This window comes from Dipodomys spectabilis, unplaced genomic scaffold (assembly GCF_019054845.1).
Source record: "Dipodomys spectabilis isolate Male_0828 unplaced genomic scaffold, ASM1905484v1 ptg000095l, whole genome shotgun sequence".
Lineage (NCBI taxonomy): Eukaryota > Metazoa > Chordata > Mammalia > Rodentia > Heteromyidae > Dipodomys > Dipodomys spectabilis.
In genome coordinates this window covers 48956664-48979299 of record NW_024870772.1, presented here as the reverse complement: position 1 = coordinate 48979299, position 22636 = coordinate 48956664, and the positions used below count along the sequence as shown (strand labels likewise).

General features: G+C 45.4%; 1 protein-coding gene across 2 annotated transcripts in view; it reads right to left on the bottom strand.

The window, feature by feature from the left end:
• Gfm1 (G elongation factor mitochondrial 1) overlaps window positions 1-17940 on the bottom strand; it is a 31053-nt gene extending 13113 nt beyond the window's left edge. Inside the window, exons 1-13 of one of the 2 annotated variants that reach the window (XM_042685428.1) lie at window positions 17786-17940; window positions 16203-16355; window positions 14624-14756; window positions 14062-14266; window positions 13272-13388; window positions 10493-10643; window positions 8319-8476; window positions 7607-7691; window positions 5639-5776; window positions 4129-4230; window positions 3091-3147; window positions 1391-1528; window positions 27-109 (exon numbers count right to left, since the gene is read on the bottom strand). In XM_042685428.1, the coding sequence (XP_042541362.1) occupies window positions 27-109; window positions 1391-1528; window positions 3091-3147; window positions 4129-4230; window positions 5639-5776; window positions 7607-7691; window positions 8319-8476; window positions 10493-10643; window positions 13272-13388; window positions 14062-14266; window positions 14624-14756; window positions 16203-16355; window positions 17786-17869 (1604 nt within the window). In that variant the 5' untranslated portion in view covers window positions 17870-17940. Of the gene's footprint in view, window positions 1-26; window positions 110-1390; window positions 1529-3090; window positions 3148-4128; window positions 4231-5638; window positions 5777-7606; window positions 7692-8318; window positions 8477-10492; window positions 10644-13271; window positions 13389-13762; window positions 13768-14061; window positions 14267-14623; window positions 14757-16202; window positions 16356-17785 lie in introns of those variants that run through there. The other variant, XM_042685429.1, reaches the window with a different exon arrangement.
• Window positions 17941-22636: the final 4696 nt, after the last annotated feature.

Here is a 22636-nt window from a genome sequence, read left to right as displayed (position 1 = left end):
AATGTCTAATTACATTACATACTTACGGGACAGGGGCAGTGATGGTCTCTCTAAAAGCAACCTTGGGCTTTCCTGTGATACAAGGACAGCTGTATTCTCTTTCCATCCTCTAAAAACAAATGGGAGATAATTTTCTCACATGTTATTTGAAAAATATACTGAAAGAAAAAAAAATCTTAAGCATCTTAAATGCCTCAGTAACATTCAATGAAAATAGATAACACAATAGTCAATCTTTTTTTTTTGGTCAGTCTTGGGGCCTCAGCTCTGGGCCTGGGCGCTGTCCCTCAGCTCTTCAGCTCAGGGCTAGTGCTCTAACACTTGAGCCACAGCGCCACTCCCGGCTTTTCCTGCTTATGTGGTGCTGAGGAATCGAACCCCAGGGTCTCATGCATGCAAGGCAAGCGCTCTACCACTGAGCCACCTTCCCAGCCCCATAGTCAGTCTTAATGACTTAAGTGTAAGGATTAGCTACATGATGGGTAAACAACAGGAAGCTATCTATATAGAGCTATGTTTAATTTACACAGAGCACCACTCTGTACACTAAAATGTTATCATTGTTACACATGCACTAATCTAAATTTCTTGTCAGGATTTTCTATCTCAACTTCAGATAGACCAGGAGCTTGTGGCTCACACCTGTAATCCTAGTTGCTCAGAAGGGCTGAGATCTGAAGATCACTCTTTGAAGCCAACCCAGCAGAAAAGTCCGGAGACTCTAACCTCCAATTGACCACCAGAAAACTGGGAGTGGAACTATAGCTCGAAGTGGTAGAGTGCTAGCCTTTTATGAAAAAGCTCAGGAACAGTAGTGCTCTGAGCTCAAGCCCCATGACAAAAAAAAAAAAAAAAAAGGACAGGATCCCACCATAATTTCCAGAATATGTAGTTTCCATATACATGGTGTTTGTGTGTGTGTGTGTGTGTGTGTGTGTGTGTGTGTGTGTGTGTGTGTGTGTGTGTGAGCGCACACATACGAGTTAGAGTGAAAACTAAAGCTGTATGGTTGGGACCACTACTCATCTGTCTGCATTATAGGCATTTTCATCACAGACTTCAAAGAAATGACCCGCAGACTGGGTAAAACTACAGGCTGTCTTCCTAAGAGTGGGACAATCTACTTAACCTAGATAACCATAAAGTGAGGATGGGTGGTTGAGCCTTGAGTCTAGAAGTCCACAATGTTCAACAAGATGCAGAGATCAACACTAAGGAGTCTGCAGGACGCAGGGGAAGAAGGAGTCAATAAGTTGATCAACACAGGGCACAAACCTCAGCAAAGCCTGCACGACTGTCACGTCCTTAGATTGAGCATGATCAGCTTTTACTCTTAAAATACATACCAGTACCAAAAATCCTTCAGCATAACTTCCTTATTACTCATTACCTGGGCATAAATCTCCAGGTGCAGTTCTCCCATTCCAGATACAATTGTCTCTTTGCTTTCAGTATCAAAGTAGACTTTAAATGTTGGATCTTCTCTTGTAAACCTGGCAATTCCTTTGGAAAATTTTTCCAGATCGTTCTTTAAAGGAGAAAGAAAGGTTATTTTACTAAACATAAAAAGCAAGATTACTTTTGGAGGAATTTTAGTGAATTTAAATGTATCAGTAATTAAGAAAGATGATCAACATTGAGTTCTACTCCATACCTTTATGCATACACGTGCACACGCACACATGCGCTTGCATGCACACATGACTTTGATCCCACATCCAAAAGATGAGAAGACAACTAGGTGAATATGATTTCCTCTCACATCAAGACCCGTGCCTTTCCTATTATACACACAAAATCTGTCTATTGGTAGAAAACTACCCAGTAAGTAGACAGAAGTCTGGTACATTTCAGAAGTTCTACACATGAATAAACACAATCAAAAGAATTAGCATGTTTACTAAGATACTTTTGTATATTCAAGTCGATGAACAACCCACTAAGACAGGCAAATGTCAAGACTTTTTGCTTTGTGAGCAAGCTCGGTGGATATGATTCAGCTTTTCTCTGATATAATCCACACACTCAGTGGAATAACAGCCACGCCTAAACCCCAAAGGAAAAGATGCCTTAGTCCCCACCAAACCTGTGAGCCATTTCATGACAGGGGACATCACAGGTGGGGTCAAGGCTAAATGTCTGTCATGGACTTTGGATTGAGGAGTGAAGCAGAGGAGCACCTTTCACTTCTAACCCTGTAAAAATCACACAGCTTTACATGTGAGCCATGGGAGCTCACTGAGGGAGGAGGTAAGGTTTGCCCTTGGTCAAATTTCAGAGAAGCTGAAATGATTCTGCTGTCACTTCAACTTGCCTTTTCTGTAACAAAAAAAGTCTAGGGCATCTCAAGGATCCTCACTATAGATGAAGTAGTACCCGTCAGAATGTATCTCACAGGACAGTTTACGAGACTATGTTCTTTGAGTGGTTAATTCAAGGTGACGAGAGGTCACGGAAAGCTTGCTTGATACGCCAGGCTCCATATCTGCTGTGACGGCCACAGCAGCCTGTGACGGAACAATTATGGCTCAAGATCAGGTTAATGCTGATGGGCAGTCACGTGCATGAGGAACATCCCAGCAATTGTGCCTCTGCTAAGTGCTCAAAAGTGTAAAGTGGGTGTCAAACTCAGCATGAAAGTATTTTAAAATCTAAAGGTGAAAAATCATATTTGAAAGAAAATGTTTGAAAGGCTCTGACATTTACTTCCTGACTAGCACACAGTTGAGAGGTGTTCTAGAAGGCATGAGGCATCTGTCCAGTACTCCATGGTGCTTTCCAGTGAGCAGCTGCATGGCAATGCAGGACAGACACCTTCATCTCCTCTCCTTCAGGACTCTGAGATTCCAAGAAGGGCTCCCATGACATTCAGTAATAGTTATGACACAGTGATTGAATACCAACCTACCATCAATGTCTTCAAACACACTGAGAAGTTATTACTAAATAGACCTGCATATTTAAAAAGGTCGTCTGATTACGAAGAGGAGACAGAGACTATAGGACAGCTGTTTATCACCAGGTACTATGACAAAGAGGGAGACTCAAGTTTGTACTGTGGTATACTAAGCCATACTTCCAGACTCCTACCTTGTTAGAAGGCTTCATTGCCACTGAAATGACAGGATCAGGAATATGAATTGATTCCTACAATATATATTATATGCATCAGGAAGGATTAATGTGACTTTACAACAAAAACAACAGCCAACATCTTTAGGCTACATAATGGTTTGTCTTTATAATAAATAAGTACTCTGTCATAAGATATTAGTAAATGTGTACACTTACATGATACCCTCTCCTCCAGTTTTCTGACTACATCACTGCCATGAATCCAAAATGCTGACACATAGAATTCTTATTGGCTGGTATCTATACTTGCACTGTAACTTCCTGGTAAGTTACTTTATTAATCAAAATAGGCTATGAATAAGAAGACAGGGCTGTAGTCTTCATACAAATGCAATCAGATGGCCAATCACAGCTCTGAGAAGTAGAAAATAAACTCATTTCTAAAAAAAAATCACTAAACATTTGGAAAGAAGATGAGACCTCCCGGGCCAGGGCCAGCTGCCAGACACGGTGGCAGTGAGCTCTTAGCAGGAAGTCATTTTCTTCACAGCCTAGGAAGTGCTGCCGACAGGAACAAATCACTTCATATCACTGTAGTTAGTATTTAGATATGGATTTTGTCAATACAAAATATTCCGATCTACATCTCAGAAACTAGGCAGTCTGCGGCAGGATCGTTAGGCTCAAGGCACAGCTGTCTATGGTAGGAACTCTGGGTCCAAGGTGCAGGCCATCTATGGTAGCACCTCCAAGTTTAAAGTGCAGGCTGTCTGCAGTAGGACCTCAGGTACAGAGCTACTTATCAGGTGTTAGTTAGTAGACAGCTTTTCCCTACCTTAAGTGTGGAAGACTGCAGAACAGCTTTACTAAGGAAAAGTAGGCCATTCATTAGCTTACACATGACATTTCTCTAATACTGAAAAAGCTATATGACACTGGAGCCATAAGAACGTGAAGTAATGGAATTTGCTATGGTTCTTTCTTGGAAGTATTAAAATACATAACCAACTCTTGGAGTTCAAATGATAGGTAGCTTTGCTGTAAATGGCTTACCATAGAAAGGCCACTGTTGTCTTTGTTTGTGAACGTGTCTCCACTTGCACAGTCAATGCCAAACAATGCACAGATGTCACCAGCATACACCTCCTCGACATCCTGGAGAGGGTACACAATGACACTATGAGTAATACAGATCAAGACCCAGCTGCAGAGTAGCTACAAGGAACATGCTCTACATGAATCCAGACATTCTAACTACAAATTCCAGAGGAAGGGCCAGTGCCACACTAGGATGTATCTTGGATAAGGTCTTTAAAACAGCATGTGTCTCCATGGACAAGATTTTACATTAAGTGAGAAGCTCAGGGTGCTGGCTTCATTACCTAAGACATGAACTCTGAACAAAACATTGTGATCACTGTTGTCAAGTTCTTTCATGGAACGAAAGGCAGACTATGTGCCATTACTGTTAGGCAACGAGACTGTGCACGACAGGCACACTCAAAACAACTGCAAAGGAAGTTTTGAAAACAGCAGCAGAAGAATGGAACCCGCTATACTAAAAATACTTTCCATTCTCACAGACGCAAACAGTCAGGCAAACACAGGAAAGCAAAGAACAAAGCCATCTCTGCGTCCACGCTCCTGAGCCATTGTTTGCTCCTTCACCCAGCTCCTTCACAGCAGCTGTGGCAGACGGAGCACACAGGCCGTGTGCCCCCATGCTTCCGGGCTGGGCACAGAGCTGCCTCTGGCCCCTACAAGAGTTGTGACAGTCATGGACCCTCCAGCCTGCCCTCTGCTGCCCAATCCCAAACAGCCCAACTCCAACCTTCATCTTCCAAGGGACAAAAATTACAGCTCCCCCCAGTGTATAGGATTTTGCTTAACTGACAATCTTCTTTGGAAGGACAGAGCTGGCTTGGGGAAGGGCCAGGGTGAGGAAAGCCACATGTGCCCAGCATTCCTGCCTGGGAATACCATAAAGAACTACAGAAGAATCAGAGCCAGGCCATGCCATAAGTCAAAGACCTCCACTTGACATTGAGGAATTGAAACTTTTCAGCTGGATTCTGGCACCCATCTGGCTCTGCAAGGGGTTAACAATAGAAATAATTCCAGAAAATGTTTCCTGAACTATTACTATTACTCTCAAACCTTCAAGAACCACGTTATGCTGAATGTCCATTACACCCTTTACAGCTTTTTGTTTTTGAGCTGGAGGCTCACTATCTAGGTCAGACTGGTCTCAAACTTCTCTTCCTTTGGCCCCTGCTTCCCCAGTGCTAGGATTATAGGCATCTGCTACCACTCAGCATCTTTGCATTTCTTGAAGAGACTGGTAAATCCCGTGTTGAGTCCCTTTGCCTGAACCTCAGTCATCGAGAAAATGTGGCAGCAGTATGAAAGGAGTTCTTAACATGTGCCACTTCAGCTACGAGCCTGGTGACAGGACAGTGCTACAATACCCCGAATAACAGGAAGCAGGGAGCCCGGGCCGAGCAGGTCCCATGGAGGGGAGACTGCCCAGCCCCAGGACGGCAGGGCTTCCAGACACACTTGCCTCCATCAGGTCGGCGTGCATGCGCACCAGCCGCTGCACGCGCACCTTCTTCCCCGTCCTGGTATTGTAGACAGTGTCGCCCTTCTTCAGCTCTCCCTGGTAACTGCGGACGTATGTTAACTGTCCAAACCGGCCTGCCTGGGAGAAGAACAAGAAACATGAGGACCAACATTCTCAACCATCTCCAATAAGCCCTTTCTGGTCTTAGCAGCCCATCTGTATGCATCCTGGGGTGGGTGTCACAAAGTATATCGTACTAGATTGAACACGAGAATGAGCAATTACAGGCCTGCTGGGCCTTTGCAACCGGACACACTTCCATACGCCCTTGAAATGAAGGCTACTGGACATTTCCCACTGTTTACATAGGAAGTATCCTTCTGTCTACTTGTTTTTGTAAACGCCACTAAACATACGGGAAAAAACTGAACACACGAGAAAAATAGGACCTGGTTATTGGCTCACTCTTTTGCTTGTGGTGGAATGAAAAGGCGGAGAAGCTCATGCTCAATCACACCTAAACACGTATTTTTTTTTTAGCTTTATGAATAAAAATGGCCACTGAAGCATTACTTCCTTTTAATTTAAAATTATTTTCTCACCATCGTATTTTGTAACTTTTTAAATAGAAAAAACTTACCACTGCATCCCAGAAATAACTATGTTCAATACTTTCCACTTATCTACCATTTTTCCTATTTGAATATTACAATATGAAACAACAATATGGGATCTCAGTCATACATAAGTTTTCTGTAAACTAAACATTTTTAATTCTTAAACATCTTTCTATGTCAAACAGCATAGTTTCTAAAATAATACTGTACGGATCCATCTCAGTTTCTTGAAGCAGAGCGTTTTTCAGTTGTCGGTGAGGTTTCAGTCTTAAAGCACAGACAAGGCCAGGAGACCGAGGCTCACACTGACACACCGTACTATTACTATCCCAGAGCAAATCTCTGCAATTACTTACAGTGCTGAAACTTATGAAAAAACATAAACAGCCAATAATTAGGCAACATCAGGAAAATTACGTACCATAATTGGCACGTTTACCTGATAGAATATTATGATAAAATTTAAATGTTTATGCTAAGCCAGGCTCATGCCTGTAACCTCAGTACTCAGGAAACTAAAGCAAGAGGATTGTGAGTTTGAAGTCTGCCAGGACTTCAAACAAAACGAAATACAACACAAAACACAAAATGTTTAAACTATGTATAGAAACATGGACCACATTTAAAATGGTGTTAAATTAGAAGTGGAAAATTTTCTATTTTAGACAAGTATGTATTCCTAGCTACTTAGAGGCACAGATCAGGGAATGATGGTTCAAGGCAGGTCTGGGCAACAAAGTTCCCAAGTTTCCATCTCAGATAATAGGGGACGCACAGGGGCATGCACTTGCCATCCCAGTGACAAAGGGGACAGAGGACCAGGCCCACCATCCAGGCCGCCTAAAAGACAGATGCTCTAAAAAATATGAATAAAAGGGCTCATAGTAGAGTGCTTGCCTAGTAAGCACAAGACCCTGAGATCAAATGCAGTACTAAAGACATAAAAAATAAAAACTGCAAAGAGAAAAGAGGAAGAAGTGCACAAAAGTGCTACAACTTTCTTTTGTTGTTTGGTGGTACTGGGGTTTGAACTCAGAGCCTCAGATTTGCTTGTCTTGCTTGCTAATCTGCCTCTAGTTATTTTGGAGACAGTCTCCAAGACTTTATGCCCAAGCTGGCTTCAAGCCACGATCCCTGGGACTGTAGTCTCCCAAGGACGTAGTTAGGATTCCAGGGTATAAGCCACTGACGCTTGTTTTAGGGAATTCTTTTGCTTCTGTCTTCTGCATCTACTTTTCCTATTTTCCAAATGTTTTATAAGGGTTACAATCATTCTGTAATAAGAGGAAAAGTTTCAAAATAAAGAAAATTCCTACAGGTTGTAGCTAAGATATGGTAGAAAGCAACTCACCTCCAGTTTAAAAGCCAGGCCCACAAATGGGTGAGTTCCATCTCTTTTCGAACTCATTAAAATCTTGGTTTTCTCTTTTGAATCACTTAAAAGAAACATGAGATGATGAGATACAGTATGTGCTATTTCTTTTATCTCAATTAGTTTTATCAAATCATATTTCTGGAGCAAATTCACAGGTGCTAAACATTTTAGGCCTCTCTTAGAAATAACATTTCTCTGACCGATATTACAAAGATCAAGTTTTAAAGTTTAATTACTATGCAGTAATGGGACTAGAGCAGACAGAAAAACTGGTAAAGAGTGAAAAAAAAAAACCCTGAAATGATCAAAGAAACTTGAAGGGGTTTGTCTCCTAAAATTTGGTGTTTTTAAAGTAGATATTAAAAATAAAATTAAACAAAATTAAAAATGGAAGTAGCTGGTCCTAAATGAGAAAATGTATAATGCTAAAAACATTGGGAGATGATAAAACAAATTATTCTTATACAACCACCAAGACAGACTGACCAAGCTGTATAATGAACAGTCTCACAGGGGAAATGAATAGTAAGCTTTCTTCTATACGCCAAGCTGTTTTCTCAGCCAAAAAGTGACTGATACTTGCTAATTATAGGAAGATCATCAACATAACCAGAAGAAATTCCTTCGCAGTATATAGGATTTTGTTACAATATTTTTGCCTAAATTCAGGTTCAGTTACAAGACTTACTCTTCCTTATTGAGAATGGCATAATTCTGGACTTCAGATGGATTGGGGAGGAAGTCTAGAACAGCATCTAGAAGAGGCTGAACTCCTTTGTTCTTCAAGGCACTTCCCAAGAGAACAGGGGTAAATGATCTGCTCAGAGTAGCTCTTCGGATTGCAAGCTACAAAGATGGGAAGAAAAGGAAAATCAGCTATTCATTAATGTTAACATTGCAATACACTGCATTTGTGCTTTAAGTCACTTATAAACCATCTCATGTAGAGACTACAATCTAGTACCAAGAGTTAAGGTCAAAATATTTGAAAAGAAATCATATTCCCTTTGCAGGATCAGAGACGGATTTAATGTTCAACTGGAACATTACAAATCATGTTAATACTTGTCTAAAATAGAAGAAGTAATATATATTCAAAAACAATCTCCGCAAAGACACACAGAGAAATATCAGCTAGCTTCCAGTTTGGAGAAAGGACAGAAAACAGGGCAGATGGTAGAAGAGGGTAAGAGTTTTACTACATACATTTGTAAACTGTAAATGTTAAACCATATGAAAGTACTACCTAACTAAAACATCTAATTAAATTGTCTCTCTCTCTTGTGCCAGTACTGGGGCTTGAACTCTGAACCTTATGCCCAAGCTCAGCCCTTTTGTTCATGGCTGGCACTCTACCACTTGAGCCATACCTACACTTCTGCCTTTTTTGCTAGTTAATTGGAGATGAGAGCCTCCAAGGATAAACAGGATTTGTCTGCATGGGCTGGCTTTGAACCTTGATCATCAGCCTCCTGAGAAGTTAAAATTACAGACAAGAGCCATTAGTGCCTGGCCTTTTCCCTTTAGGTGGTGCACCTGTAATCCTAGCCATACCGAATGTGTATGTAGGAGGATCTCATTCTGAGGCCCATCTCAGGCAAAAATGTGAGATCCTATCTGAGAAACAACTAAGCACAAAGGGTGGGAGACATGATACCCTAGGTCCCCCATGTGAGTGAAATCACAAAGCAATTATCCCTTTGAATCTGGCTTATTACAGTTGGAATGCCTTTGAGGTCCGTCCATGTTGTGCCATGTCTCCAAATTGTTCCTTCCAAGTGTAAAAAACATGTATTGTTGCTGGGCGCTGGTGGCTCACACCTGTAATCTCAGGAGGCTGAGATCTGAGGGTTGAGGTTCAAAACCAGCCCGGGCAGGAAAGTCCGTGAAACTCTTATCTCCAATAAACCACCAGAAAACCGGAAATGGCACTGTAGCTCAAGTGGTAGAGTGCTACCCTTGAGCTGTAGACCTGAGGGACAGCGCTCAGGCCCAGAGTTCAAGCCCCACGACCGACCGAAAAAACAAAACAAAACAAAAAACATGCATTGTGTGTCCAGATGAGATCTTGTCTTCCTTTCCTTTCACTGGTCAGTGGAAGGTGGGTTGCTTCATCTTTGTGCTCTGGCAAACAACACTGAAATAGACACTGGAGATTCTTTTTTCTCTGTGCACACCCCAGAAGGGCTTGGCTGGATGGGAGTACTACGCGGAGGGTCTGAGGCACTGCCGGCGTGCAGTGGCTGCACTGTCCACGCACAGGGAGGAGTCTCCACATCCTTCCCACACTGGCTGAGGGTGCTGGGTGTTTTTCAATGACATCCACTGTAATAGGTGTGATTTGGCTTGGTCTGCACTTCCCCCACGGTGAGCACTACTGAGCTACTTTCCACATCTGTCTTCTTTGCAGAAGTCTCTGCCAGAGAATGGTGTGTCTGAGGCTGGAACCTCCTCTGTCCCCAAGCACCTTGGAATGAAGAGCCCGTAAGGCTGTGTGCAATTCAGTCACGCAGCAGTGAGAACACCAGCTTCAAGTCTGAAGCACCTGGCCATCTCGCCTCAGTCTGTCTTACTGCCGTGGTTTTTCTATGCTTATTTCTTTTTAATAAGCCAAGAAGCTGACTGTTACCTATCTTCTTCCTGAAACAAATGATGACTTCCTTCTCATTTGAACATACTACACAATTCACTTCTTTCTCCCCAAAGGAATATGACACACCAAATATGTTTTGATGAAGCCCATTAGGTTCTATGAACTTAGATTTCCTTAATAAAGTCACATGTAAAAGCACCATGTCCCTTTCTCCACAAAACAAATACAATGTTTTTGTTAACAACACGGCTTATTTTCAGAGCACTTGCCTTTAAGTCAGAGACTGAAGGGATTTTTTCTTCCAGGAACAGCTCACCAAGCTTCTCGTCTGAATTGGCAACACATTCAATTAGCTCCTGCCGGTGGTCTGATGCTGCTGCCCTAAATCCAGCTGGAATTTCATCGTATCGGACAATCTGACTAAGAAAGAAATGCTTTATTTTATTACTCCAGAAATATTCAATTAGACATATGAAACACCAATGGAAAAAGGCATAGTGAAAGACTAAAACATTTTCTAAGTAATAAAGAGTTCTAATGTATTTGCATCCAAATGGCAAATAAAACTAACATATATCTTTGAAATTCCTACAGAACAGTGGGCAAAAATACTGGCCATATAGTTTGTTCAAGGCTATACTATTAATATACAGAACAGTCAACACACAGTTCCTTACCATGAGAAAACTACCTATATACTTAATTTGGTAATATATTGTTTTCTGTGTCATACTTTGCAGAAATAAATGATGTAATAAAGTTCCTTTCAAAATGTAATACAAACTGGTTTTCCTTATTCTAGAGATCTAAACTGAACATATGCTGTAAAAATACTTCTAAGATCAAAACAATGACCTGGAAGAGTATCCAGTAAATACAAGACTAAAATTCTTCCAATGTGGTTATATAACAAGAGTAGTCAAGTATTTAATTCCTACATTGCAGCAAGTGCTAACATAGGTATTAAGCTATCTTCATCTCATACTAAGTTGTTTCTATTATTCCATTTTACACAAGAAAATTAATTTAAGAAAGTAACTTGCCCAAGGTAAGTTACTGTGCTGCCCTCAGAGTAACCCCCAAAGAGAAAAATAGTTCTTTGGAAAAACCGCAGGTTGCCACCAACTCTGCCCACCCTTAAGGAACAGAACAGTTGCCTAAGTGTTCCATCAGAAAAAGGGAATGCGGTCCAGGTGGACTTAAACCCCCTGAATTTGTGAACTTGTTTAATACTATAAAAACTGTGCTGATTCTATGTTCGGGGCTGCTTAGCGTCACTGGTTAATGAGTGCTTGGAGGACCAAGCTCGAGCTTGCAATCAACGACTCTTTGCTGTTTGCATTGACTGTGGTCTCTGGTGGTCTGTGAGGGGGCATCTGGAAACTGGGCACTTCAATCCCAAGCTTTCTGAAGCCCCTCATTGTACTAACCCTAATCTTACTTATGAGAATATCACAATCTCAAGGATGGGAGAAGATCTGACTGTACTTCTTCCCACTAATAAAATCAATCACACTTCTTTTCTCATACAGAATATCCCAATTTGTAGAAAAAAAAAAAAGGGCCAAAACAAACTCTTAAACATCAACATAGTTCTCTGCTCATCTAGGGGCTGAACAGGTAAAAGTCACAAGGAAAATATACACAGCTGAAAAATGGATACACTTGACATTTAACAACACCATGTGGAAATGTGGAAAGCCTAGCATGGTGGTGCACATTTGTAATCCTGATGTTTGCTGGAAGGCAGGACTGCGAGCACGAGACCAGCCTGAGTCATAGCGACATCGCAAGTTCAGATGGCTGGGGCTGCACGGCGAGACATCTCCCAAAACAGTGATGACTATAGAAGGAAGTGAATGTGAATCCAGGAAAAAAAAGATGCTCATTCCAAGTAGTCCCAAGTAGTTCTTAACTGCATGCAGCTGCCCGCTGGGGGCCTCAGAGCTCACTTCAGATGTGGAGATTACACAGGACTCCTTTCCAGTGAGCCGAGGTGGAAACAAGGCCTGCCTGTATTCTAGTGCACAAAAAAGTGTATGGGAAGCAGTGTCCTGGATCCTGGCAAGGTGGACTCATTAGCTCCTGTTATGTACCCAGCAGTTTGAGGGTGTGGGGACATTGTAGTAATAAAGCAGAGGAAAACAAAAACAAAAAACACCTGCCTAAGGGAGACAAAATGCTATCATTTCTCAGCTGTCACACAAAAACCGAAAGAAAACACCTTGTCGTGGCTGACGGGGGCCAGTAACAGGACACAGCTCTCAATGGCACTCATGCGCCCGCCCACCCAACCAACTACACAGGGAGAAGGAGAGCCTCGGGAAGCACCTTTGGAGAAAGCACCAGGGCACTGGGTCACGCCCTGGAACCAAGGGTCATGGGTGAACCCAAAGTACCCTGACCTCTGCTAGGCAAACTGTCACCTGCATACTTGTGTCCACTGCAAGTGAATATGTACGAATCAGAACTCCCCAGGAGGGCCCGGACTGGGTCTCAGCAAGCCCTTGAGGTAGCAGCGATCAAAGTTGAGGTTCGATGACCACTGAGCAATTACGGTAATTCGCTCGCAGAGGACACTCACAGGTCAACTGAACAAATCCCATGCCAAAAAGTTAGTTTGCCTGGTTCCTAAGCCCGTACGTACAATTTTAACTCTTCTTACATATTAGTCTTTTCATCTTTGTAATTCTATGAAGCAGAGACAGAGCATGTTTTCGATTCCTATTTTCTCCCACTCTTTATCACAATATCCAGGACAGTAATTTCATCCTACAGAATGAACAGTGGAAAATAGAGAAGGTACAACAGCTGTCCGCACTGATGCCCTCCTTCCAGGACGCGGGCCACAGGCAGCACGACCCAATCACCCAACAAGCAACAGCCGTCCTGGGAATGAACGCCAATGGCACAGCTAGGACTGAACCGTCTTATAGCTCACTCAGCCATGTTTCAAAAAGATATTTATTCTCTATTTAGTGACCTTATCTTTTCCTTCTCTTTCATGGTTTTTAAAATAAACTGTAGTAATGTACTTTTAACACTTACCCAAAGTCTCCATCGAAATAGATAGCTCGTTCCTCAATCAGATCGATAATACCTTTAAAATTACCCTCCAAACCAATGGGTATTTGCACAAAGGCTGCATTGTGATTTAGTTTAGACCTGTAAAATAAAAAGACAGTGCTTGCCACTTTTCTTCCTTTACAATCTTTTTGAAATGACAAATGCAAACATAAACCAGTGGCAGACATCCTAAAACCAAGAAGGATGTAAGAAAAGGTTTAAGGTAGGTAAGAGGGATTGAGCGAGTTATCCCTCAGGCCTGAGTATACTGCAGCCACATTCCCCAATTGATGAAGAAATCAGCAGAAGAAATCACACAATAAACAAAAACAGTCAACTCAGTGTTGTCTCCTTGGACTCACACCAACATGGTTTGAATTAATGGCGAAGTTCATCAAGCTACACTGCTTGTCCTCTGGCCTGAGGCTGGCACATACAGGTCTGCATTCTTGCTGCTTTCTGTGGCTCACTACCTCATCTTCTGTGCCTCAATACCTCATCTGCAGCTCAGTACCTCATCTGTGGCTTAATACCTCATCAGTGGCTCAGTACCCCATCTGCGGCTTGGTACATCAGCAGCAGCTCAGTACCCCATCTGTGGCTCAATACCTCATCAGCTCAGTACCCATCTGTGGCTCAGTACCTCATCAGCTCAGTACCCATCTGTGGCTCAGTACCTCATCAGCTCAGTACCCATCTGTGGCTCAGTACCTCATCAGCTCAGTACCCATCTGTGGCTCAGTACCACATCTGCAGCATAGTATTTCAGTACCTCATCTGCTGCAGGGCCCTGGCGGGGTCGGAGCCCAGGCGGTCCAGTTTGTTGATGAAGGTCAGGAACGGCACACTGTAGCGCTGCATCTGCCGGTTGACTGTCATGGTCTGGCACTGCACACCCCCGACAGCACAAAGGACCAGGACGGCCCCATCCAGCACACGCAGGGCACGCTCCACTTCGATGGTGAAGTCCACGTGGCCTAAGGGACACAGAGCAGCAGCATTTTGGGAGCAGCCTGAAAGTGTGTCTGCCTTGAGCACAAGCCTTCTAGTTAGCATGCACACTTCCCAGCTCCCCAAGTGCACTCAGGCCAGCAGCTTCAGGACCACCAAGATCAAGGCGGCTCTAGAAAGAGTTAGGACACAGGCAAGTCAGGAACAAGTGGGGATGTGTGGAGGGTAAGACCACCCCGCTTCCCCCACACACGTCTGTGCTTCTGCAAAGCAAACCAGACAAGATGAAGTGCTCTGGGCCCTAACAGTACTGTGGGGTCACTTGGAGATGAACGGGGGTCCAAGAGGAGCACCGAAGGATCCCTGCCCGAAGCAGCGCTCACCAGGGGTGTCAATGATGTTGATGTTGGTATCTCTCCACATGGTGTACGTGGCCGCAGACTGAATGGTGATTCCTCTTTGCCTCTCCAGCTCCATCGAGTCCATCACAGCACCAACGCCATCTTTACCTTTCACCTAAACAGCACAACCCACACTGTGCCATCTGCACCAGCACCAAGAACGAAACCCGCTGAAATGGAGCCGGCCCTGAGCTGGTCTCAAATCCTCAAACCCGACTACCTCAGAGATGAGCGGCAGCAGGCTCCACCCTGCCTCTGCTGCCAAGCCTGCCCGTCCTGCTGTCCTCGACAGCGCTAACACAGACCAAAGCTGCCGGCCCCGAGCATGCTCACTCCCTCATTCCTGCCCGCTAACCTCGCCTCAGTCCATGAGCCAGGACTGAGAACAGACCTCCCCCAGCTCTGCTCCATGCGGACAGGACTGTGTGCAAAGCACAGGACTTAACAAGGGTTCTCTCCAGCAGAAGACATGCTTTTAAATGAGTTAGGGTGTACATGTGAATAGGAATACCTTCAGAAAAGTATCAAAAAAATTTAAAACCTTCTATTTAACATTACCCGTCATTAAAAATAGCTGAGCACCAGGGCTCATACCTGTAATCCTAGCTACTCAGGAGTCTGAGACCTGACGAGCACTAATTCAAAGTCAGCTCAGGCCAAGGATGTGTGATATTCTTATTTCCAATTAACCACACTCAAGAGTTAGAGCACTAGCCTTGAGCAAAAAGCTACAAGAGAGAACCTGGGCTCTGAGTTCAAGCCTCAGGACCGCCATATACACACATAAAAGTTAAAGCTATTTGAATGGCTCTGATATTGATTGAACATTATTTTTCTTTATGTGGCAGAATGTGGCTTGAACTCAGGGCCTTGTACTTGCTAGACAGGTACTCTATCACTTGAGCCATTCCCTCCCTTTTTCCTCTTATTTTTTAACAGGGTCTCCTTTTTTTTTTTTTGGGTCCAGTGTTGGTGCCTGAACTCTGGGCCTGGGCGCTGTCCCTCAGCTCTTCAGCTAAAGGCTAGCGCTCTACCACTTGAGCCACAGTGCCACTTCTGGCTTTTTTCTTTTTGCTTATGTGGTGCTGGGGAATCGAACCCAGGGCCTCATGCATGCAAGGCAAGCACTCTACCACTGAGCCACCTTCCCAGCCCCAGGGTCTCCCTTTTTGCCTGACCACAGCCAGGACTACAATCCTAGTTTACTCCAAGGCTGGTTGCTGCTGGGATGACTGGCACCCAGTCCCAGCTGGATTTAATAGTTAAAAGCCAACCCGCTATGGGTACTCACAGGGATTCACTGACACAGGTGACTCAGCAGAACACCTCAAGTCAACCTGAGCTGTGCCCTTGTACAGGAGACTGGGTAGAGACCCACTGCCTCAGACTGGGGGTGGGACTCGGCAGGCAGTGGCTGCCCAACACCTGATGAGCCAGACCATGATCCCAAACACCAGCGCCACACTCCAAACCAAAGTTACCTTTGTTTTCATCTGCCCGCTTTTATGAACCTGATAAACATTTGGTTGAAATGAGGCTCCCAGGACTGGAACCCCCCTACCTCGTGCATCTTGGCAATCCTGCCCGTGTAGTAAAGCACCCGCTCCGTCAGCGTTGTTTTCCCTGAATCAATGTGAGCCGAAATGCCAATATTTCGTATTTTTTCATTGGGGACTATCCCTGATGAGCACCACCGGCAGGCTTTCCAATCCACCTGGAAAAAGTCCAAGAGCCCAGTTCAATATACTGTTTTCTCCAAAGATGCACAAAGGATACAGGATATTAGAAGGCTTCAAAGGGCTGGAGGGAAATGTTTACATCTGCAACTCCTGTAACCAAAGGAGAGTTTACAGAAGAATGCAAATCATGTTCTTAAAAATCAGGTTAAAACAGGTTAGATATCTTTGTCCAATGTTACTTTAAAAACAAGTGTGAGGGAAGGCACAGAAATGGAGGGACAAAGGGTGAACAAATGCAGCAGTGGTGCTCACTACACACTGCTGAAAATGAACTAGACAGCTTGTGAGTGGGGACAGAAGAAAAACAGAGAGAACAAGGGAAGGGGGTGACAAGGTACAAGAGGAAATGTACTCTTAACCTAACTTACTTAACTGTGACCCCTCTGTACATCACCTTTATAATAACAATAGACAACATTACAAAAAATACACACAGAAGGCAGGAAATGGAGTCTCTCAGTTACTTAGGAGAGATCTGAATTAACCATCAAAAAGTTGAGAGTGGAGGTGTGGCTCAACGGTAGAGTGCCAGTCTTGAGTTAGAAAAGCTACGGAACAGCGCCTAGGTCCTGATTCAAGCTCCAATACCACCACCACGACCATAATAATGATAACAGAAGAAGATAAAAGAAGAGTGTCGAACAGGTCCTCTATCTGTGAAGTACACGTTGAGGGCTTGCTAGACAAGCGCTGCATACTTGAGCCACGGACTCCGGCCTTTCTGCTCTTAGCCAGCCTAGTTCAAATCCCAGCACCAAGCAAATGCACACCGAATCTGCGGCGATCAGAGCGAGAGTTCCCACAAAGTTTTTGAATGGAAAACGCAAGTTTCTGCTTCAGGTTTTTACCTTGGCTTGCTTCCCCTGGACTGCGGTTCTCAGGAGAGGGAGGCCCCGGGGTTACGGGGCGGACACCCCCCGCCCCCCGCTCCCGCCCGCAGCAGAACGGGAAGGCGGGGGGTGGGGGGGACCGAGACAGGGCAGGAGGGGCTCCCTGCAGACCAGGCCCACCACGGAACCGGGCACTGGGGCAGACCCCGCTGACACCCGGGACAAGTGACAGTGGCCGTACTCCAGGAGGAGGGGAGGGGGTTCGACGCGGTTCCACGTCGGCCCGCCCGCGCTGCACCCCCAAGCCGAATGGCCAGGTCTTGGCTGCGCGCGCAGCGGCCCCGGGGTCCCGCCAGGACACCCCCAGCCCTGGGATCCCGGCTCGGAGACGACCCCCGAGCCCCACCCGGACACCCCCAACCCGGGGTCCCGGTCCGGAGACCCCCAGCCCCGGGATCCCGGCCCGGGGACCCCTCCCCCCCTGCCCGGAGACCCCCGGCCCCGGGCCTGACCTTCGTGCGGTCAGCGGCCGCAGGCGGTCCGGAGCTTCTCTTGGCCCCTCCCGGCACCCGTACCTGCGTCCCCGGCCGGGCTAGGGCGGCGGGACCCCGAGAGAGCGGCCCGCGCCCCAGCGCCGCGACAGCTCCCAGCAACCTCATGGTGAGCGGCGAGACCCGGGATCGGCGGTTCGAGCTCACGCCGCGCCGGCTCGGTAGCCGGAAGCCCCCAAAGTCATGCCGGCGAGCAGCGCGCGGGAGCACTTCCGGGTCGGAGGACGCGCGGGCGGGGAGGGGCGGGGCCTCGAGGCCCGAGCGCGGAGCGGCGCCGGCGTGCGGTCGCCCCCTGCCGGAGAGGAGGAGCAAGTGCGGCAGCCTCGCCTGGCTTCCAGCCCGCCTGTTGGCTCGCGGCCGGCCTGTGCTCGGCCTGGTTTCCGCGTGTCTCGAGCCTCGTCCTCGCGATTCATCCGCCGGTTTTAGGGCGTCGGGGCGGTCTGCAAAGCTCGGCCGTCCGGCCGTGGATGTGCGAGGCGCCCCCCGGGCTGGGTCGGAGGGCGCTGTGTTTGGCGTGGGACCCTCCTCGAGCCCCGCGCCCCCTGGTTTGCGTTTGCACCCCCGCGCGGGGCTCCTTTTCCCCGCCCCCCGCCAGCCATGGCCGCCCTCGCTGGGGTTGACGTCTCGTCCCACGCCCGTCACGGCCAGGGACGTTGAGCGTGTGCCCAGGCAGCTCTTGGCCGTTTTCCCTCTCAGGAATCCTTCCTCCAGCTCCCTTGTCCGCGTGTGAACTGGATGGCCCATGCGTTGTGAGGTCCGGTCCGCAGGTCCCGGATGTCCTGGTTCATGATCCTCTGTCAGGTGTGTCGCTGGCAACGGCTTTCTCCCCTTCTGTGGGTGTCTCTTCCGAGCCGTGCTACGGGTGGGAGCTGATGGGAATCCGCTTGGTTCTTACAACGCCACCCCTGACCCGGCCTGAGATGCAGGATGGGCCTTAGCTGAAAGAGCAGGGCTGCAGGCTGCACGCGGAAAGCTCTAGAAACACCCCCAAACAGCCCAGGCCAGGCAAAGGGTCCTCAGCAGGACAGGACTAAGAAATTCTAGAATGTGTAAAACCCATCCTCCCCGCCCCTGCAGCAATGAGTACAGCCTGCTGCTCTGCGGAGGGCTCTGCCTTCCTTCCTTTTGTCACCTTGATTCCATTTCCCAACAGCATCCTCCCTTTCCATCATATTTGCTTTTTTTTTGGTCTGTCGTGGGCCCAAACCCTGGGCCTGGGCGCTGCCCCTCAGCTCTTCAGCTCAAGGCTAGCGCTCTACCACTTGAGCCACAGCGCCGCTTCCGACTTTTTCTGCTTATGTGGTGCTGAGGAATTGAACCCAGGGCCTCATGCATGCAAGGCAAGTGCTCTACCACTGAGTCACCTTCCCAGCCCATGGATTTAACTATTTCATGGAAAAGTTTTAGAAGTATTGGTGTTAACTCTTTCTTAATGGAAGAATGTCAGGCCTGGGATTTTTCTTTGTTGAGAGACTACTATTGCTCCAATCTCATTGCTTGGTGTAGATCTATTTGCATAGTTTATGTCTTCTTGGTTATTTATTTGAAGATAGATTTTCAAAGTCTCTGATGAACTTAAAGCTATTGGTGCTTGTTTGGGTCTTTTCTCTCCTCCTTTTAGTCAGTGTCTAAGGATTTGCCAATATCTTTTCAAAGAACTGATTTCTTTGTTGCATTCTTTGTGTAGTTGTATTTTCTTCAATTTCACTAATTTGTGCACCAATCTTTATTCTGTCTGCTAATTTTTGGCTTAGCTAGTTCCTGTTTTTCTATCTTGAGGCATATCATTAGGGTTTTTGAGATTCTGTTTTTATGTAGCTGTTTATATCAACCTCCTGCCACCAACACACATGTGTGCACACACACCCCTAGGATTTTTTCAACAAATGGCACACTGTACCAGTGACAAAGACTGAGGGCGTGGGGACTAAGTTGTCAGACCCATGCAGCAGCTTGCTGTGACTACAGGCCATTGTGTATGCCCTGTGTCCTGCACTCACTCCGAGCTCTGCTTGGCAGTGAGTGCTCCAGGAATTATCCAGATAGCTCCTGGATGCCAAGTGCTCTGCCAGCCACAGGTTTGGTCTGTTTCTCCACGGACCCTTAAGCACTGGAACTTGCTTAAATGTGTGTGGGGGGGTCATTGGCCCTCTGGCCCTCCCGGGCCTGAGCTCCTGGTGCTGCTTTAACTCCTTAGTTCGCCGGCATGACACAGGATGCACCACCCATAGTCCAGCTCTTTCAGTGGATCAGAGCTCCCAGGGTTACAATGGTTCCTTTTCAGTCATAGGTCATAGCAGCTACCTTAGAGCAGCTAATATCACTCCATCTCTGGAGGTCACTTGTAGGCATCAGAAGCAGCCAGATCTCTCTAGCAGCTCCTGTCATCAGAACTCTGTTGGTGGAGATTATTTGCTTTGCTTGGATGGCCATCAGACAGGAGGATAGTAGCTGAGTCCTGGGCAGGAAGCCCTCTCCTAAGATGGTGCCTCACTGCTGCTCTCTGAGAGATGGGAGTAAAGGCTGTCCCCTGTGGCATGCTGGCAGTCACACTGGGAGAGCACCGGCCTGCCATGGGGGCCTCGCTTGCAGGACGAGGGGACTCATCCCACAGCGAGGTCTGTGGGGCAGTCACAGAGGTCCGGGCTCCTGTGCTGGATGCTTTGGCCTCTCTTCCCCGGGGAGATGGGGCTAGAGCTGCAGTTAGGTTGTCACAGTTGGGGCAAGGCTCCCCGGGAGATCTTGAGTGAAAGCTGGCTCAGTAAGATAGCCATTGTTCTAAGACTCAGTTACTGGCTGCACCCTGCCCATGGGAAGTCTGATCTCAGACAAGCACAGCTAGAATAAAACATAGCAGCTGAGCCCTTCATTATAGCCTCAAGTGGGGTGGCAGGAGGCCATGAGTTCAAGTCCTACTACTGATAGAATAAATTCATAAACAAATGAACCAAAAAACCCAAACAACAAGAAGGAAAAAAACCCTGAAAAATATGTTTAGTGAAAATCTACTGGACTATTTGTATCTACTTAGAAGGCCTCAATATGAATAGATAAATCTCTTGTATGGGCGTCTGGGTAATGAGTGGTTCTTTTTTTTTTTTTTGGTTGGTCATGGGCCTTGAACTCTGGGCCTGAGTGCTGTCACTCAGGTCTTCAGCTCAAGGCTAGCGCTCTACCACTTGAGCTATAGTGCCACTTCCAGTTTTCTGGTGGTTTATTGGAGATAAGAGTTTCACGGACTTTCCTGCCTGGGCTGGCTTTAAACCGAGATCCTCAGATCTCAGCCTCCTGAGTAGCTAGGATTACAACAGGTGTGAGCCACCGGCACCTGGCATGAGTAGTTCTTAATATGCCAATGTGCCTTTACTTTCTTCACAATGGAGAAAGTATGGTTGATTAGTTTAAAAAGAAAGACAAACTTGGAAAACTCTAGCTTGCAGATATACACTGATTCTGGAAATTGGAGCAAAATTTGTGGCAACAGGACATAATTTTGTATTTTTCTTAAAAATGAGCTCCATATTTACACCCTCCAAGTGAGGATAATTAGTTGCTGTCTCCATTCTGGAGTGTGGCAGGTGTTGAATCGTGTGAGTATGCCTTGTCGTGCAGTCTCCAGACATCACATGTGCTCTGAGCGCTCCTTAAGAAGTCACTGCGGCACAAGAAGAAACAGATGTCTATTTCAATTATTATTTAATTTCCATGACAAACAACTTTAAGGAAAAAGAGTATGGATTCTGTAGCTGCTATATGATTTAAAAGCATTATGCTGATGAGTTCAAATTTAAATGAATATAATTTATTATTGGTGTAATGATTTAGACAAAAGGAGAATAAAGAGGCTAGAAAGGTTGTCTGGCCAAATAATATTTATGTTATCAAAATTTTCTTATGGAAATTTCCCAATACATTATAGTGTGTCATTCATATCCTAATCTATCTATTAGAAGAAAGTTTTAACTAATTATACTCTCAGTTAATCATAAAAATAAATTAACTGACTTAAATCTTGTTTTTATGACTGAAACAAGTTACAGTTGCACTGTGGCTCACACCTGCAATCTTAACCATGCAGGAGGCTGAAACTGGAAGAATTCTGGTTCAAGCCCAGCTTGGGCAAAAAGTGAGACCTTATCTCAAAAATAACCAGAGCAAAGAGGGTTGGAGGCATGGCTCAAGCAGTAGAACACCTGCCTAACAGCCCTGAATTCAAACCCTATAACCACCGACAAATGAACAAAAACCTCAAACTAGTATGAACACCACTGTATCATTTTACTTCTAAACTTAAAAGTTGTATTAGGATTACTGAGGAACAATGGCTCTTCTGTTCGTTTCTCCCTTGACAGAAGTATTATTTAAAGCAACAAATGTAAGAGTTAAGATTTTTATATTTTTGTAAATTTCAACCCTTTTATAAAAATACACTAATGCCTGAGTTCTAGAATAAAAAGGCCAAGATGAATTTTAAGGGTATAATGACAAGAAGGAACAATTACATTATTAAACACCTTGCTCAAGCACCCACATTGCCTGTCTAGTAAATTTTGGGACAATCTATCATTCCAGTTTCCCACGATCAAATGAATTTTTCTAAATGTCAAAAGAAGGTGAAAAGTTTCTCTGAGGACTCTCCAATTTCAGAATGTTAACCTTGGAGAGAAATTAATCTATTTGTTAAAAAGGAGAAGGGAAATATGCCACCTTAGGAAAATAAAGAGAAAGGTTAATCTAAATACTGCTGAGTGGTAGGAGTGTAATGTAAAGACTATTCTGCACATAGAAATTATAACATGAAAATTCAAGCACATTAGCAGTCTATAATGTTTCAATACAAGCTATGTGGCTGTTCTTGACCGCTTTCAAAATAAT